Below are 17,000 nucleotides of genomic sequence, written 5' to 3'. Positions count from 1 at the left end.
TGGAAGTAAAAGAAATGATATAGGAAGAAAAGTAAAAAGAAATATCTGAGACATATCAGTGTCAATAAATTACTTTATTAACATAAAGTAATTTGACTGGGAAAGGGAAATATATGTCCTTAAGAATTCTGCCTTTTATCTTTTTGCTCAATTATTCTTCAGAAAGGTACTTTATCCTATCCCCTCTAAACAATGTAATTCAGCTAGAGGGAAATAGCAAATGACCTATCTTTATACAATGAAGAAAAATTAATAAATCAATGGTCTAGATGATAAAACAATCCCACTGCTAAGACTGTTTATGTGCTTCATTTATTCATTTTTAAACCATGATCTCACACCACTGTCTTCCAGGAATCCAGGTTAGCAAAGTTTGTACACACATTTCTGGTCAAGAAATCTCTAACCACATATAAAGCTGTTTTCAAGCTCATTGGTGTAGTATACTTTTAACTAAGAAGTAGAAACAGCATTGCTATCACCAAAGAAAAAAAAAATGACAAAAAGAACACCATGTGGAACAAAGCCAAAACATTGTGAAACCAGAAATCAACAGAAGACTGAAAGCTACACAAACAAGGATTTCCTAGAGGTTTTCCAAGCGAGAGAAGTATACAAAGATACCAAATGCTAAGCCTGGATATTCTGGTTTGGTAGGTCTGAGTGTTACCCAGCAAACGTTTGGTTTTAAACAACTAAGGAGAACCTGATGCAAGAAACTCAGATTCACATTTGGGAGCCTCCAGTGAGACCCAGTTTGAAAGGCACAAATGAATATTAGCAGAAATCCATGCTAATATGAATTTATCTGTTACTATGTATTTCCAAATAAAGAGCAAAATGGGAATGATGAGAGTAATTTTATTAAACAAACTGGGTTTAACAGGAGTAGACTACAATATTTACAATACTCACTTAGGTTATTCATTAACTCAACATATCCCTAAGTTTACAGAAGCAAAACCAGTTTTATTTTTCAAAAATATCTACTATATAGAAAAAAATCATATTAATACTACATCTTGATTCATTCATTCAGTAACTATATACTGAGTGCACATCTTTGTTCTATGTGCTATGGACAAAACACAAACTAAGTGGTCAAAACTGAGAAGCCCTTGCAGTGGTTTACAAAACCTTCTAGATGCAGACAAGGCCCAAGCAAGTAAGGCCAGAGAAGACGCTAACTCTATTGTTGGGGGGAGGGGTTTCTTTTTCCTGGGAGGCTACAGGGGCACACTGTGGTCAAAGTACTGACAGACAGGAGGAGTAGGGGTTAGTACACTTAGATATCCACTATTATAAGTATAATGGGCTCCTTTCTCTAATAAATGGTGGTCAGTAGCAATTAAATACCTAACAAGTAGGAGAGGAAAGGGAGAAACTAAGGTAAGCCAGGAGAGGTAAAAAGGTAGAAAATAAAAAAGCAAAAATAGCCAATTTGTAAACGGGGCTGAGTCAAGGACAAGGAACTTGAAATCAGAGCTATTACGAAGTCCACAGTCCAAGCCCACACAACTGCTATATTAAATTTCAAAATCAATGTGTTGTCATATTTACCTATGTTTACATTTAGCAAGAGCAAGCAAGCAAATCATTTACCTATATTCCTCCATCTTTGATAGGATAAACAAAATGATCTACGTATCTCTAAGGGCCCAGGTATGTGGTAGCACTGCCAGTCAAATTCTACAGATCTCCTTTTATTTCAGTGACTTTTTCCTACTGCCCTGTCATCAGTGCCTAGGAAGTGTTCTATAAATACTGGATGGATAGGTGGGTGGATGAAGCAAGTCCACAGAGATACAGAAGCCAAAAGGAAGCAGGCAAAGCCTCTTCTGGCTGATCTCTCCTCCCCAGTAGGCTCCCCAGGAGCCAGTAATAGGAACACCAAGGGCGGTGTTCAGCCCCAAATTCAAAGAACATGGGGGAACTGGCATTTGCTATGCAAGAGAAAACAGGCTAGAAAAGTAGAGAAAGTCCCAAGTACTGTGTCTAAGAAAAAGGCAGAAAAGAACAAGCCAGTCAGCAACTAAGAGCAAGCCAGACTGGTCACTACGAACCTGAAGAAATGACCAAAATGTCAGCATTTCTAAAGAAGGGGAAGAAGTTTTCATCGGGTGCCCGGGGCTTGTCCAGGTTCAGTTGGAAGAGCAAGTAAGGGTGCCAAGACATTATAGAACATCATCTTTGATTCTGAAGAGACTTTTAAAAGGTGAAACCCTTTAGTATAGCACCTCTACTTCAACTGGACCAAGTACGGCCCTCAAGACTAGGCATGTTTGTCTTTGTACATCCGGGGCCTAGATGAGTGTGCCTGAGCCCTAAGACAACCGAGAGAGACAAGGAAGTACCAATAAAAAGAGGAGGGAGGAGGAAGGAGGCTAGGAACGGTGAGCTAAGTAAATAAGAGCTAAGTAAACAAAGCCTTTCAAAAAGTAGAGTGTGAGCAACTGTGTCAACTGTTACTGACATCTGTGCAAGTGGTGACCTTGACCTGACACTGCTTGCCCCAAGTCAGTGCAAGCAAGAAAAAGAAAGTAGAGAGCAAGTATAGATAACACTTCTAAGGAGTTTTGCTTGCTGGAGGAGCAGCAAAAAGGTCCTCAGAGAGGAATGTGAGATCAAGAACTAGCTTTTGCTGTGGTTACTTTTTGTTTTAAAGATGAGAGGATACAGCATGTCCCATGCTGACAGAAATGACCATGCAGAAGAGAAATAGGACACCTGGATGGAAAAATTGCTAGGGTAATATGGATGCTGGTGAGCCAACGACAAGGAGCAGACAGGCTCCAGTGCCTATGGGAGAGGCTGATCAGAGAGGTGAAGTTTATCCATGAAAGTGGAGGAGGCAGAATTGATGGGGTACACAAGCACTTAAGGTTAGTACATGTGGAGGTGGGAACGTGTAGAAATTTCTCAGTGAAATAGTGAAATACCACTCATCATCATCAGCTGAGAGTGAGGAAGGGGAAGAAAGTGTAAGCTTAAGAATGAGAAAGTAAGTAATAATCATCCAAACAAGTGGGAAATGAATGGACTAGGGAAGCATAGTAGGATTTCCAGTCAGCACTAAAGGCTCACATAAGAGTGGTGATCATGTCTTCTAAGGAGAGCAGCTAACATGCCTGAGTGCATGTGTGTAAGGAAACTAGAAAAGAGAAGAGGAAGCATGGGAGGAACACAATGTTTCTTTGCACCTATCCTTCAGAGAGGAGAGTCTCCAGGAACAAGCAGAAAACTATGCCGTTTTCAGCCACTTGTTTTTCTCCCTTGGATGTGTCTTAAAGCTGATAAATAAATATAGAAGGATTTTCTCTAAGCTAAGTGCATATCTTTAAGATGATGGAAATATGAGACGTATCATTCCCTATATTATTCTTTCACCACCTTGTTTTTATTTTACTCTGAGAATCTATTACTTTTATTAAAAAAAAAAAAAACTTAGCTGAAAAGTTTATAGGCCTATGGTATAAAACAAAGCCTAAGTACCACAATATGTTAATATCTGCAGACAGATGGAAACCACACTCCAAATACTGGCAATCGTCAGTATACAGATAACTTAAAAATAACTCATAAAGACCCCCTGCCCCAAGCTAATCACAGCAAGACCTGCTTAGTTCTGGTGGGGATACTCCCCTGTTCCCCCTAATCTGCTACCGCCTACCTTTTAAGAAGACTCCCACCTCACCCAGGCCTGCCACCTGTTCCTTTACTGGAACTACCACCATGAAAACGTGTGAGAAAAATCAGGGCGGGAAGTATTTGAGGGTGGAGTGGAGGTTAGTGTTAGATAGGGCAAGAACCCCTTGTTCATTGCAGAGCTACTCTGGCGTTATTTTCCAGATCCAATGACATTCAAGTATTTCTGGTTCTACAAAGAACTAGAAGAGTAGTAGACAGGTTCTACTGGGCAATATCTAATAAATAAAATTAGATTCAGAAACCCTGAAGGAAATGCACCCCCCCCCCAAATAAAATATCAATTAAAAAAAAAGATGGATTGTCTACAGGTTTTAAAATGTGAGCAGTGTCATATTCTAAATTATCTCCAACAGCTTATACTGGTTTGCAATGAAGATCAAATGTTTTCACCTTAACTTTATAATAAATCAAATTTGAAAGAGACCTGGCAGTAAAATTTATTCTACATCAAGTATTATCAGTAAACATTTCTAAATCTTAGCATTAGAACAACAGTATCATTGTCTCAAGTCCACGTGTTAAACCTGGTATACCTTCAACAAAATTTTACAAACAGAGCTCACAAATTTAGGATTATATATTAAATAATAGTTAACACAAAATAGAAGGCTGCTCTCAATGCCATTTATCAACCAATATTTCCTGATGTTTGCACTTTTCAAAGAAAATCTTAAGAATCTGTTAACACGAGAGGTATAAAAATGAAAGAGAACTTAAATACCAGCAAAAGTTAAGAATTTAAACAATTATACTCCAGATATGGGATACACGCTAAAGGCCTAAAAGAAATGAAGACACAAAAAGAACCCCCAAATAATGAGTTAATTTACATCTGACCTTGTTCCCCTTCCCTACAAAAAGATGAGTGGACAATATATACCAAAAAATTTAAAAATCAAATGTGAAATAAATAGGTACAGATCAAGTAAGAATAAACTAGCCTGCAACTCAATACTGAAAACATTCTTTTCCTGCAGGTTACTGGTGTTAGAGTTACCAATGTGATGAATTAAGAGGAAATTCAATCATTAATGAGACTTAGGAAAAATCCAAATACTTTAATTTAAAACAAAGTCTTTCTCTATAAATGAGGTAATTTAGCATTAGCATTGAATTAGGGGTATCTTTTAAGATTATCTAACTAGAGTTGTGAGTGTTACCCAAGAAATTTTAACATGTGAATGGAGCTGGTATAAATACTTGCAGGCTTAGAGAGTCCACTAAAGTCCTGTGTAATATGTAAAAATTTAATTTCCCCAAGCCTACTTCCTTCTTTATTTCTCACCTATTACAGGACTTCTGTAAAATCCAATGTGCCACTCTCAGCACAGTGGTTTTGATCATGGCACTTTCTCATTAAATATACCTATTCACTTGCATGATTATAAATAATTGGTTTCCCAGCAGCAAAGTCCCTCTCACCTGTCTTTGATGATCCAGATCTGCTTTATTACCAATTAAAATCATTGGAAACTCATCACGATCCTTTACTCTGAGAATCTGTCTTTGAAACTTATAGATTTCTTCAAAACTAAAAACACAAAAACAAATTAATCTATTTGGTTAAGTATCAGAATTCAGCAAGCCCCATGCCCCCTTAGTACTTTATTACTTTTCCTTTTTCTATAAAAACAAGAAAATCCAAATTCAATAAAACAATGATCTAGACATGAACAGGAGATCTACAATTGAATATTGGTACAAACCTGCCTCTATCTGTGACTGAAAAGACCAACAGGAAACCTTCTCCAGTTCTCATATACTGTTCTCTCATAGCTCCAAACTCTTCTTGTCCTGCTGTATCCAGAACTAAAGAAAAAACAAGAAATGTAACTGTGTTCATGCTTTCATTTTATAAAACTGCTTCCTCACAAAGATAGGTCTAGTTAATGAGGGTCCTCTGGAGAACATCATACTTAGTGTAATATTTTAAAAGGCATTCTCCTCTTATACTTCATTCCCAATGCTAAAGACAAATATATTCTAATGGCAGACAGTTTCAGAGTTATCTTCATCAGTGCAGATTGATTTTGTAGTTAGAATATATTAGCATGCCAATTACAAGGTTAAAAATATCAAATACATCTAGGCAGACAGAGTCAGGTAACTTCTGAAGTCACCTGAAGTTTACCTCCTCCATTGAAAGAATGGAAAAAGATATCTGCAAATTCAAGAAAGAAACTTTGGTCCACCCAACCCCCAAATACCATATTGAATGTGCAGGTGCTAATGTATTTCTTAATCTCTGTGAATGAAAGAATCACACAAGTTAAAAGAACAGGGCTTTCTTTTGTGGAGAGGTGGAATGCTTAGCTAAGCACAAAACACTATTTGCTAAGGCCTCTGTGCTATAAATTCTAAGCAAGTTAGCAAATATTGAAGTTTTTCTATATTTACTTCACCCATTTTAACCTTCATCAAAAGGTAGGAAAAGCTAAAACCTCATGTTTTTCCAAATGACCCAACAAACACAACTTCAGCAAGTTTAGTGACATGATTAGTTTCACCAGAACAAGATCAATCCAATTACTGTCTTACGTTCAGTGAGGAATATGTAAGTTGCCTGATATGTAGATTCATCAATCAAAACTAAAAAAATCAACTAACATTTCAATTGTAGTATTTAACCAAGCAAAACATCAAAGCTTATTTTTAAAAATATGATATGTGAACTATCAAGAAAGGGAGATTACTTACTATCTAGCCGGGCTGCCCGGTCATCAATCACGCACTGCTTTGTGTAGGAGTCCTCAATGGTTGGATCATAATCCGTTACAAAATAGGACTGTAAGAACAATAACCTTATTTTAAAATTTATGTTTTCTCGTCCAAGTACCACTGTAATTTTATCAAATCTCACTTATCCAGAATTAATCAAAATATTTTCATTGTACTAAGGTTTATCCTACTATGTCAATTCCTTATGAAATGAAGTCTATTCAGAGCAGCTTCCAAGCGGAGAAAGGGTATTAAATATCTTTGAATTTTCGTATCTGAAATATGCAAGAAGACTGCAAAAGATCTACTGTAGTTTTTCTTTTTTTTTCATAATTAACTTAAATACACCTAAGACTCTAGACCTCAAGTTCTAGAAAAACCAAGAAAACAGAGTAAGCTGTAATTCAGGTCTATTTGCAACCTGAGGGCAAACAAACATCAGTCCTTAGAACCAAGCAGTTTGAAACAAATGAGAAAAGAGTAAGTCTGGACAACTCGAAGCTCCACCCTCTTTTCTCCCCTTCTCTCATATCTTGTCTTATTCCCTTTCAGCTGCCTTGCGTATTATCCTTAAGGAAATATGATTTCAGGTTTTTTTCCATCTGCATGGATCTCAAACTTTCTTTCATTGATAATTTTGTTGTTTTTTTTTTTATCTTAACTTCTATTTCTTCTTCTGTTAGCAAAATCTTCCAACTAATATCTTATAAAATCATCACCAGAAGAACAGCTAAGGAAACGGTAAGAAGGGAAGAGTCTTAGCAAACCACTTCTGTGTTTGTATATTACATTTCACAATCTTTTAAAAACGTTTTAAAAAGAAAACAGAAACAACAAGAATCTGAAAGAGAATTTAGTGCCCCCTTACAGAATGGCACTAACTAGGACGCTGACATCCTTCTTTTGTTCTGAATATCTCCTTCACTCTCCCTCTTGACCAACTCCCTCAAAGCCTGCTTTGCCACTAGCTCATTACAAAATCTGAGGGATGACTTGGAGGAAGGCAGCTGGACTTGCTGGCTCCAGGGACACATTCTTAAGTGACAAAGCCTGCATGGTGGCCTATGCAAACACCAGAAAGCTACTCAAAAGGTAGGCACTCTGAACAAGGCAGTAAAGAAACCTCTGGTAGGGAGCAGGGGAGACACTGATCTGCCTGCTATCTTGAACTTACATATTTATTTTTGAAAGACATTTTCTACTTTATAAAATGTGATATAAAAGGCTTTACTGTAACAGAATTCAGTATCCATAATCCTATTTCCTTTCTGATGATTTCTTATAAATGCATGATTTATTAAACAAAGTCTGTAAAAGAAACATTTACCAACAGGGGCAGCTTTGAGTAGAAAGCCATCTCTGTCACCACCCTACCCTATTTAAAAATAAACATATCAAAACAATCCTGAACTGACTTTCTGGCACTCACACCTCTTCAAAAAGTAAATACAACTGGCAACAATATTCTTTGTATCCTCTAAACATAAAACTGTAGTCTTTCACCAAGCAAGCTGGATAAGGCATGCTGTTTATATCTTAAGATTAGTTTCCTGTTACATGTTTCTCCACAGCAATCTGATACTTTTTGCCATGCTTTCATCTTGTAAAATCTAAATTTCATTGGCTGCTCCCAGTTTATGCCTAAATGTGTTAAAATGTGCAGCACTGTCCTATTTTGTCTGAAAACACAATGGACAAATATTAAATATATTTTTTCAAATGTCTAAGTCATGCACAATAGCTCATATTCTTTCAATGCAATGTTTTTTTTTTTGCATAGTGATACCAAAGTAAGAAAATAACACGTATAGAAGACTGTTGGTTTAAGCAACTTTGAGGGCTATTAAAATAAACTTTTTTGTGACTGTGGAAGTTTCATATTTTCTTTGGATGTCTTAGCTCTTGAAACACACTCTTAATGTTACAAGAATTTTGCCACTTTGCTAACTAACGCTGACATGCATTTATCCCACTCATTAATTTTTAAGACAAATTGTTGGAATTTCTGGATATGTAGGTTCATGTTTCATCTTTTTGAGTCCTGATTTCAAAATTTGTAGAGACCTTGCTACATGCACATTTTACGGAGCTATCTTCACTGAAAGCATCATCCTCCCTCATAAAGATCCTCCTTAAGGAACATCATCGGGCCTGACCCACAGAATCAAAGATCCCTTTCCCTCTCATAATTCTAGTAAGCCACAGGTTGCAACACACTTAAAAAGAGCATTCAAACAAACAAAAGAGCATTCATTGTGTACAGGTAACGCAGATAATCATCACCTCCCACCACAAAGACATAAGATTGCTGTTACTTAAAGTTGGGTCCCAGATATTTGAGGCAGCAGGTCAACAACAAGAAATCAGTCTCTGGTGATGGACAGCCCTGGATTTAATTCTAACTCTGCTATTTTCTAGTTGTGGAACCTGAGGCAAAATACTTTAACTAAACTTTAGCATCTGTAAAATAAAGACAGTAACAAAACCTTGCAGAACAGATAAAATGAAGTAATGTATATAAAGTGCCAAGACATGTTCATGGGTAATAAATGCTAGCCATCAGAGTCAGTGTATCATTTTTGTCACCCAGTTAGATGATATGAAATAGCATTTTTATTTGGGTAAAAAGACTTGCTAAAACCAGGAACAAGTGTTGTAATTCCAGTCCTAATTAAACCACAGACCAACCATGGGACTTGGTATCCAAAGTGTTGTAAATCAAGATAAAAGCTCCCCATCTGAGGTTCTGAAAGTATTTTCTGGGTCTAAGCAGTAATTACACAAGGACATACACATGTAAAAACTCAAGCTGTACATTTAAGATGTGTGCATTTTTCATACATGTACAAATTATACCTCTATAAAATACATAAACAGTTCCCTGCTGCTTATAGGATTCAGCACTTTCTTTACACCGTACACAAAATATAGGATTCAGCAATTTCTTTACACTGTACGCAAAATCCTCCAGTTTGATGTGTGCTGTTTGCCATTCAAAGTCTTACTTTTCACTACTTGAAACCCTTCAGCCAATTGCTCTTGCTTTTTTGGTTTCATTCATTTGTCCGATAATTATTTATGGAGCATCAGAGGGACGAGGTCCCTACTTTCACAGAACTCATTGCTTTTTACACAATATCCAGTAATTGTTCTGTGATTGAGAGCAAAGGGGATGAGGAGTGTTAACCATATTGACCAAAGAACAGAAATGGTAGAGAAATGCCAATACTCTGCTTGTTCAGAAGGCAACAAAATTTAAGCAGTTAACGTTGCAGTCATACATAGGAACTATATGTACATTCACTTATAAACATAGAGCCCCAGTAATTTGCCTGAAGAGAAAACAGTCTCCTGAAGTTGAAAAAAGTTACCAACCATAGACCAGAAAGGATATTATGTAGCAGAAATTAAGGGAAAAGAAGGCGAGAGGAGTGGAAACAAGCACAGTATTGCACTGTGGAAGACAGTAGAGGCTCTCACAAGAGCAGGAAAGGAGAGTGCCCTTGCCCAGAGTTCAGTCCATTGAAAGGGGAAGTGGGGACTGGGAGTGGAGAAAGCAATGTGCTTTCTGGAAATCATAGGAAAGGATGCATAGAGAAGGATCCTAACCAAAAGAAAGGGAATGTCTCCTTTCAAAGGGCAGGTAGTAAGAACGACAAGTAGACCTTAGTCTCTTTAAGGTTGTCAGGCGTTACCTAGAAAAGTTTAAGATTAGGGAAGCTAACCCATTTAGACAGGGACATCCCCCTGACAAAATCTGGTCTGAGTAAGGCTGTCTAAAACCCTTAATAACACAATAGTGATAGCTGGGAATGTTATTGCTGTGTCAATGCCACTAGGTTGCACAATAGGAGCTCTGCTTGGCTTCAGAGAATTGCTACTTCACTCCCTCCCATTCAAAGAATCTGCCTTAGAGAAGATAAGGAGGGGCCGGGGAGGAAAGAGAATGAGCTGATGCAATTTCTGCATTCAGTGGGCAGAAGTGACAACCCACTCTCTCTGGACACCAAGCTGCTGGTGAAAGTGTAGTTCCCAAGCTCTGCCACAGAGCGGTGCCTGGTCTATACACTGGGATGGGTAATTTATTGGAGATTCTGGGGAACTCAGTAAATTCAGCAAACTGGTTAAAGTCCACTACCCTTGCATATAAAAAGGACAGGAGGCTAGACCTAAGGTGCCCCTGGGGAGTTGTAAACAAATGATGGGGCATTTCTGAGCACAGCACATTCTCAGGAATCCTCTAAAAACAAAAGGTGCAGAAAGAGGAGGGGAAAGGGAGCAAGGAGGGGAAGGAAATAGACAATGTGGGAAGACCTTGACAACCACTGAATCTAGGTAATGTGTAATGAGTGTATGTTACACTAGTCTCTCTACTTTTGCATGAGGTAGCACGTTTAAGTACTACAGGAAGGATCAAACCAAGGGAAGATTTAACCTTGAGCTTTCACCTCACTCTACTCAAAACCAACTCACCTAGAAACTGAAGTTTTTTCTTGGTCAGAATATCTTGCAGTTTTCTTTATACTTTACTTTACTTTTATTGTCCATCCTTCCCCCCTCCCCAACCCCCACTGGAATATGAGCTCCATGAGGACAAAGATTTTTGTTAGAGGTAGAGTGACTTTTCTTATGCTTAAACAGCAAATCACTGGCATATCCAGCACTGAAATCAGTTTCCGGGCTCTGCTTTGCTCACTCTAACTCTCTGGAAGTAAAGCACACTCATACTCATCCTCCATTTCTGCTTCCATTTTTTAAAAAGTGAAATATCCTCAATCATAGTAACAGCAGTCATCATTTACTGAGCACTTACTGTGTGACAAGCAGATTACTGACACACATAAAATTTTCCCAATTAATTTTCACAATGATCCTTTAGATACCTATCTCCCTCTTACAGATTTTTTTTTAAGTGAGGCACAGAATTATGTTACTCTTCTAGGTCACCTAGCTAATAAAGTAGGATAACTACAATTTAAATTCAGGTCTTATCCTAATGAATGTTCTAGAATTCTTGCTATTTAATATACAATTCATAAAAAATTTCAAATCTTTCATTCCTTTACTGGTCTACAAAATGAGGAGTAAAAGTACCAGGAAAAAGAAAAAGCAAGGAAACCCAAGACTAACAACCTCACTTTCCTTTCCTTCTTGATACCCTGCTCACCTCTCCCCTTTCCCTCAAGCTCCACAGAACCCAGGTCATGAAACATTCTAGACACAAAATTCTGTGGTTCTCTGCTCCCCTCCACTTGAAATCAGTATTTTTCTATTAGTTCTTCCATCCACAAAACCTGTATTACATTTCTAAAATTATGACAAAATAAACCAAAACATGAGGCTTTACGAGGCCTTGCTTTCTATTAATACATGCATTTATAAAGTCCTTACTGGAGGCAGCATGATGGGAAGAAAATGTATGGGCTAAGGAGTCTGAGAGATCTGAAATTCAAACCCAGAGGCCATCCTACTTCCTAGCTGTTTAACATCTCTAAAGCCCATTTTCTCAACAGAAAAGAGTGAGAACTGGGCTAGTGTAAGGAGAGCTTATTCCAGTGCCCACTTCAGATGTGGCACCAAAGGATAATGGAAAAGGGAAAACAAAGGAGACAGAAGGAACAGGGAGAGGGCTGGGGCCTCCGGGGCTGCTCACAGAGCTGCCCTGAGGGATTTAAGAACTGTGATCACTAGTGAGTGTGGTGTGTGCCCATTCTCTTCCTAGTTAGCCCACCCCATTCCACCTCTGGACCTTGCAGTGCTGCCACCAGGGAGGCAGCAGGGCGGCAGCAGGGCGGAGTGGGAAGAGCCTGAGGTGTGAGTCAGATCAGGATACAGCTCTACCACCCTTACTAGCTGTGAGGAACTGGAGTACCTCATTTAACCTATCTGAACCTCAGTTTCCTTGTCTAAAAGATGGAAATAATACTAACCTTGCAGCATTGTTGTGAAAAGTAAAAATAATGTATGTGGAGTATTTTTACAACACAGTCTACAATACACAGTAGGCCCTTAATAAATTATAGCTAATGAAGTCCAAAGCACAGCTTACTTTCTTTACAAAGCCTTCAACACTCCAACCAGAAAATGATTTCAGTGTGCTCTGAATTCCTCCTACCCTTAAGGTGACGACTACTCTGGATTGTCTCAACTTCAAATATTTTATCTTATTGTTAAAAAAAAGTTGTGACTTGGAAAATACATGTATCAAGCTTTATGTATATCATGTAATTGGTACTTATAATTTCCTTTTATAATTGCTCACCTTTTCATGTATGTGCATATATGAACATATAAGTGACACAATGAGCTAATAAAATCAACAGACCCTAAGCATACAACTTTCCTTTTCAAAGCCCTTCTGTGGCAAGTTTTTCCTTGCACCTGAATGAAATCTAAGGCAAGTCTCCTAATTTTTTCCAATCATTTTTCAATTATAAATAGTTATTCAATCACCTTCAGCCCCAATAACACTGTGACTTCAATAATTAAGATATCTAGTACAGTGCTTTAACTGCATTAGTCAATACTTATCTAAATTAAAGTTTCTTTCCCCCCCTCCTACATAGAGCTGTGAGGGCTGCATTTGGACTGGGGTGAATGGATAGTTAAGACCAGTTATCTTCTCTCTTTCCCTATCTAACATTCTGCATCTTTTCTACCCTCAACAAGGCTGCCTCTGCTCTGGCTTCTTAAGGACTACAGATGAAGGAGTGGGGACAGGTCAGGGGGGTTGAAAAGGCCACAGCAATGAAATCTGATGTCCATGCTAACTTTCTCATGAGAGCCTGTGGGTTTCCTGGAAAAGTACACAAGTAGGACCCTCCATGTGCAATTCCTAGGATATGATTAAGTCCTGGCCATTTACACCTCCAACTCTCAACCTTTGGGGTTTCCCTGGGTACCTCCTCCTGATTCACATCACCTTCTAAGTGGCCATGCACCACATCCCATTTTAGAAAACTTTAAGTGGGTTCCATTCAGAAACTCAGGGAAACACTACTGTCTTTTGAAGTGCATACTGCTAACTACACAGCCCTCTTTCTTTCTGCTATGAATCCACAGATTCACATACTATCCTTATGCTCCCCAAACACCAGGGTATTCATGTCAAGTTCGCAGAACGATTCTATTAAGAGCATCCCCCCATCCTTTGGCTTCAAAGAAGGAGGCTTAAGAGAGGCGTCTTCTCCTCTCTGCTGTGTGTAGAAGCAGGAAAGGACACAGAACACACCACATACTTAACTGCTCTCTCCAAAATCATCCTTGTCTCAGAACGCTTAGCTCTCCACACTTGTATTTCCTGTAGATAAAGTATGGGCTAAATGCGCAAAAACAGTTTAAGGCCACCTTCTATGCAAGTCCTTGGAATATGAGAGTCACTTGGAAACTACTGCTGTATTCTCAGCCTTTGGGCCTTCGAGAGAAACTGAAATAAGTTGGAGCTCCATTTAAAATCCTGTTGCATATGTACAACTAGATTTGATGTATCCAAGGCTTATCTCATGCCTTTCACAACTTCTTTGGAGTTAAGCAAGGTACTCTGCACATATACTGTTAGAGCACGAAAATACTGGCTGTTGGAAAACCCAGTAGTTATGAAGATCATAATGGGAAGTTAGGAATTAATTTCCCAGAGCACAGTAAGGACCTGGTTGGTTATCAGTAGCCTCTATTTGCTAAAACAAGAGTGGTGCAAATTCCTCTGGTAACACTAGAGCAGACTACAGCAACTACAGGCAGCTGTGAGCCAAAGCCGGGCTCTTCCTGGTGTCACTTTTTAACAGCAGCTGTCAAGTCACAGAGAACCTTTGTTCCCTGCAGCGTCCTCCATTATTTTTATGTCAAATGTTTCCAATATGCTTGATATTCCTTCACTCAAGTACATAATTTTTCCTGACTGAAATTAGTATTTCATTTAATCTGACACGTATAATTACAGAGATCTCCATAATTTATACTTCAGAACTCTAATGCAGAGTAATAAAGCTACCCTAAATCCAGTAATCCTTTCAGTTTCTTTTTAACAAAACTTAGGCTTTCAGTCAACATTGCTAACTGTCTCAGACTGTATAAAGCCACGCTGTGCCTTTCAAGGGACTTTTTGGTAATCTCAGCAATATATATACATCTCAAGCAAAGTGTTGTTGCAAATCAACGAGCCTGGTCGGCAACAAGAAAAATTACGGTACAAAGTCAACTTACAAACTGGTCCTATTACAAAAATGTGTTTCTAAGTCAGTTATTTGGTGCTCATTTCCCCAGAGAAAAATTGTTCTAACCTGTCTTTAAGGTCCATAGGCCAGACCACAAAAACTACCATTAATACATGGTTCTAAGCCAGCATTAACCCTGAGTTCTAACTTCTGAAGCACAGTCATCTGGCCCAACAAGAAATGGGAAGATAATTTTGTTTCCTTTCGCAGAGTACAGAGCCAGCCCAAAGCTACACTTACAGGGAGGAAAAGCTTTTCTTAGGGGCACCCTACAGACATCCAGCCTCCTCATCCTGCCCCAACTCCCCACCAGTACACTCTTACCTTAGCATTGGCCTCCTTCTGAAAACATCCTAGGTACAAAACCACTTCCCTCTCTCCCCACTACTCCTTCTACTCTCAAATTAAAACTAGCAATTCCCTGAGGAAAGCTAGCTCTCACCCAGAGGCACTAGGTGGAAAAGTATCAGTTCAAACTAGAGCACCCTGCAGTGTGAGACAGCTCACTCCATCCCTGCAAGCAATGCTTGCTCTTTTAACAAGCAAAATTCTAAACCAAAATGAATCTTTAGTAACATTTGCACCATAGGTCAAAAAGAAAAAGTTTCCGACTCTGCCAAGAGAATCTATCAAGGGGGGTAAATTACCAATTCATGATGCCAGCTCCCTGAATTCTCCACAGCCTTAATCCTTCCAAAGGCTTTAAAAGGAGAGAAGAAAAGGGAAAGGTTTTCTTCTTTCCTCTTTCCCCTCCCTCTATAACCCTACAACTCGTAAGGCTAACCTACTGGGTAGACAAGATCACCCAAAATTTTTAGTTCACAATACCAGTGAGTGATTTTGAAAACTGTCAACAAAAGGAAAGGGGCTCTGCCATGGCTTCAGCCACTCTATACATATACAAACCATTTGCAAGTAAGTCAAGCCTGACTCAGGGACTGCCTACATAACAGGAAAATCATCCTCTAACATCGGCACAATATTTACAAACCACTGAGCAACAATATGCCAGTGGCTTCTATTGTTAGCATAATAAAGTTTATTTCCCTTGCTTGAACTTAATAGTTATTTGTTTTCCAATTACTGTAGTTTTATTTTAACAGGTAACATATAAAGCCTAAATGAAGTTTTAAGGATAAGAATTTACAATTTTTTAAAACCACAATAACTGGCACAGTCAGAAGTAACAGATAAACAGAGAGGGCCATATAAGCCCACTGTGCATCATATGTATTTCACACAATCACCATGGTAAATCCCAGACATTCCCTTTTTCACACTAAAGCACAAGTCTTTGTGTCTTTTGGTTCTTGCCTTGACTGAACCTTGCTCTGCTAGGGAGGATCTATACCCACCCCATTCTTTCCATCCCCATTGCTATTACCTTAGTTAAGTTCGCCTTCCTTGACTCCACCTCATGTGGACCACAGCTGCCTCATCAACATAATGCTGACCTCTGTGGGACGCTCTAGGTGTACAAGACAGCCTCTAACCTCTAACCATTTATACTATTCAACAGTTTTTAGTAATTCACAATGTTATGCAACCATCATCAGTATCTAATTCTAGAACATTTTCACCACCCCAAAAAGGAATCCCATACCCATTAGCACACCCTCCTATCCCTAGGACCACTAAACCACTAATCTATTTTCTCATTTTGCCTGTCTGGGACATTTCCTATAAATGGAATCATACAATACGTAGTCTTTTGTGTCTAGTTTCTTCCACTTAGCATGTTTCCAATGTCCACCCATGCGATAGCATGTATCAGCACCTCATTTCTCATTCCTTTATGATACGCCATTGTACGGATATACCGTATTTATTCATTCATTAGGTGATGGCCTTTGGGTTGTAGTCACATTTTGTCTATTACAAATAATGCTGCCGTGACCACTCACATACAATCTTTTGTGTGAACATATGTTTTTCTTGGGCATATAACTAGTAGTGGAATGGTAGGATCATATGGTAATTCCATTTTTAACTTTCTGAGGAACTGCCAAGCTCTTTTCAAAAGTAGCTGTTCCATTTTACATTCCCATCAGCAGTGCTCGAGGGCTCTCACTTCTCAAAATACTCACCAACATTTGTTACTGAACATCTATCTTTTTGATTCTAGCCATCCTAGTCAGTGTAGTGATCTCTTCCCACTTTTGACTGTCATTTCCCTAATGGGATGTTGAACATCTATTTACATGCTTATTGGCCATTTGTATGTCTTCTTTGGAGAAATGTAGATTCAAATCTTTGCCCACTTTTTTATACTGAATTATCTTCTTATTATCGAGTGTAAGAGTTCTTTATGTATTCTGAATATAAATCTCTTGTCAGATATACAATTGGCAAATATTTTCT

General features: G+C 38.5%; 1 protein-coding gene across 2 annotated transcripts in view; it reads right to left on the bottom strand.

Moving 5' to 3' along the window:
* Positions 1-17,000, bottom strand: part of RRAS2 (RAS related 2) — a 68,644-nt gene that overhangs the window by 8,198 nt on the left and 43,446 nt on the right. For both annotated transcript variants that reach the window (XM_074372353.1, XM_074372354.1), the window contains exons 2-4: positions 6,406-6,493; positions 5,415-5,517; positions 5,131-5,239 (exon numbers count right to left, since the gene is read on the bottom strand). In XM_074372353.1, the coding sequence (XP_074228454.1) occupies positions 5,131-5,239; positions 5,415-5,517; positions 6,406-6,493 (300 nt within the window). The remainder of the gene's footprint in view (positions 1-5,130; positions 5,240-5,414; positions 5,518-6,405; positions 6,494-17,000) is intronic.

This window comes from Camelus bactrianus, chromosome 10, assembly GCF_048773025.1.
Source record: "Camelus bactrianus isolate YW-2024 breed Bactrian camel chromosome 10, ASM4877302v1, whole genome shotgun sequence".
Classification (NCBI taxonomy): Eukaryota; Metazoa; Chordata; class Mammalia; order Artiodactyla; family Camelidae; genus Camelus; species Camelus bactrianus.
The sequence above is the reverse complement of the archived record's forward strand: the minus strand, read 5'-3'. Positions and strand labels throughout refer to the sequence as shown.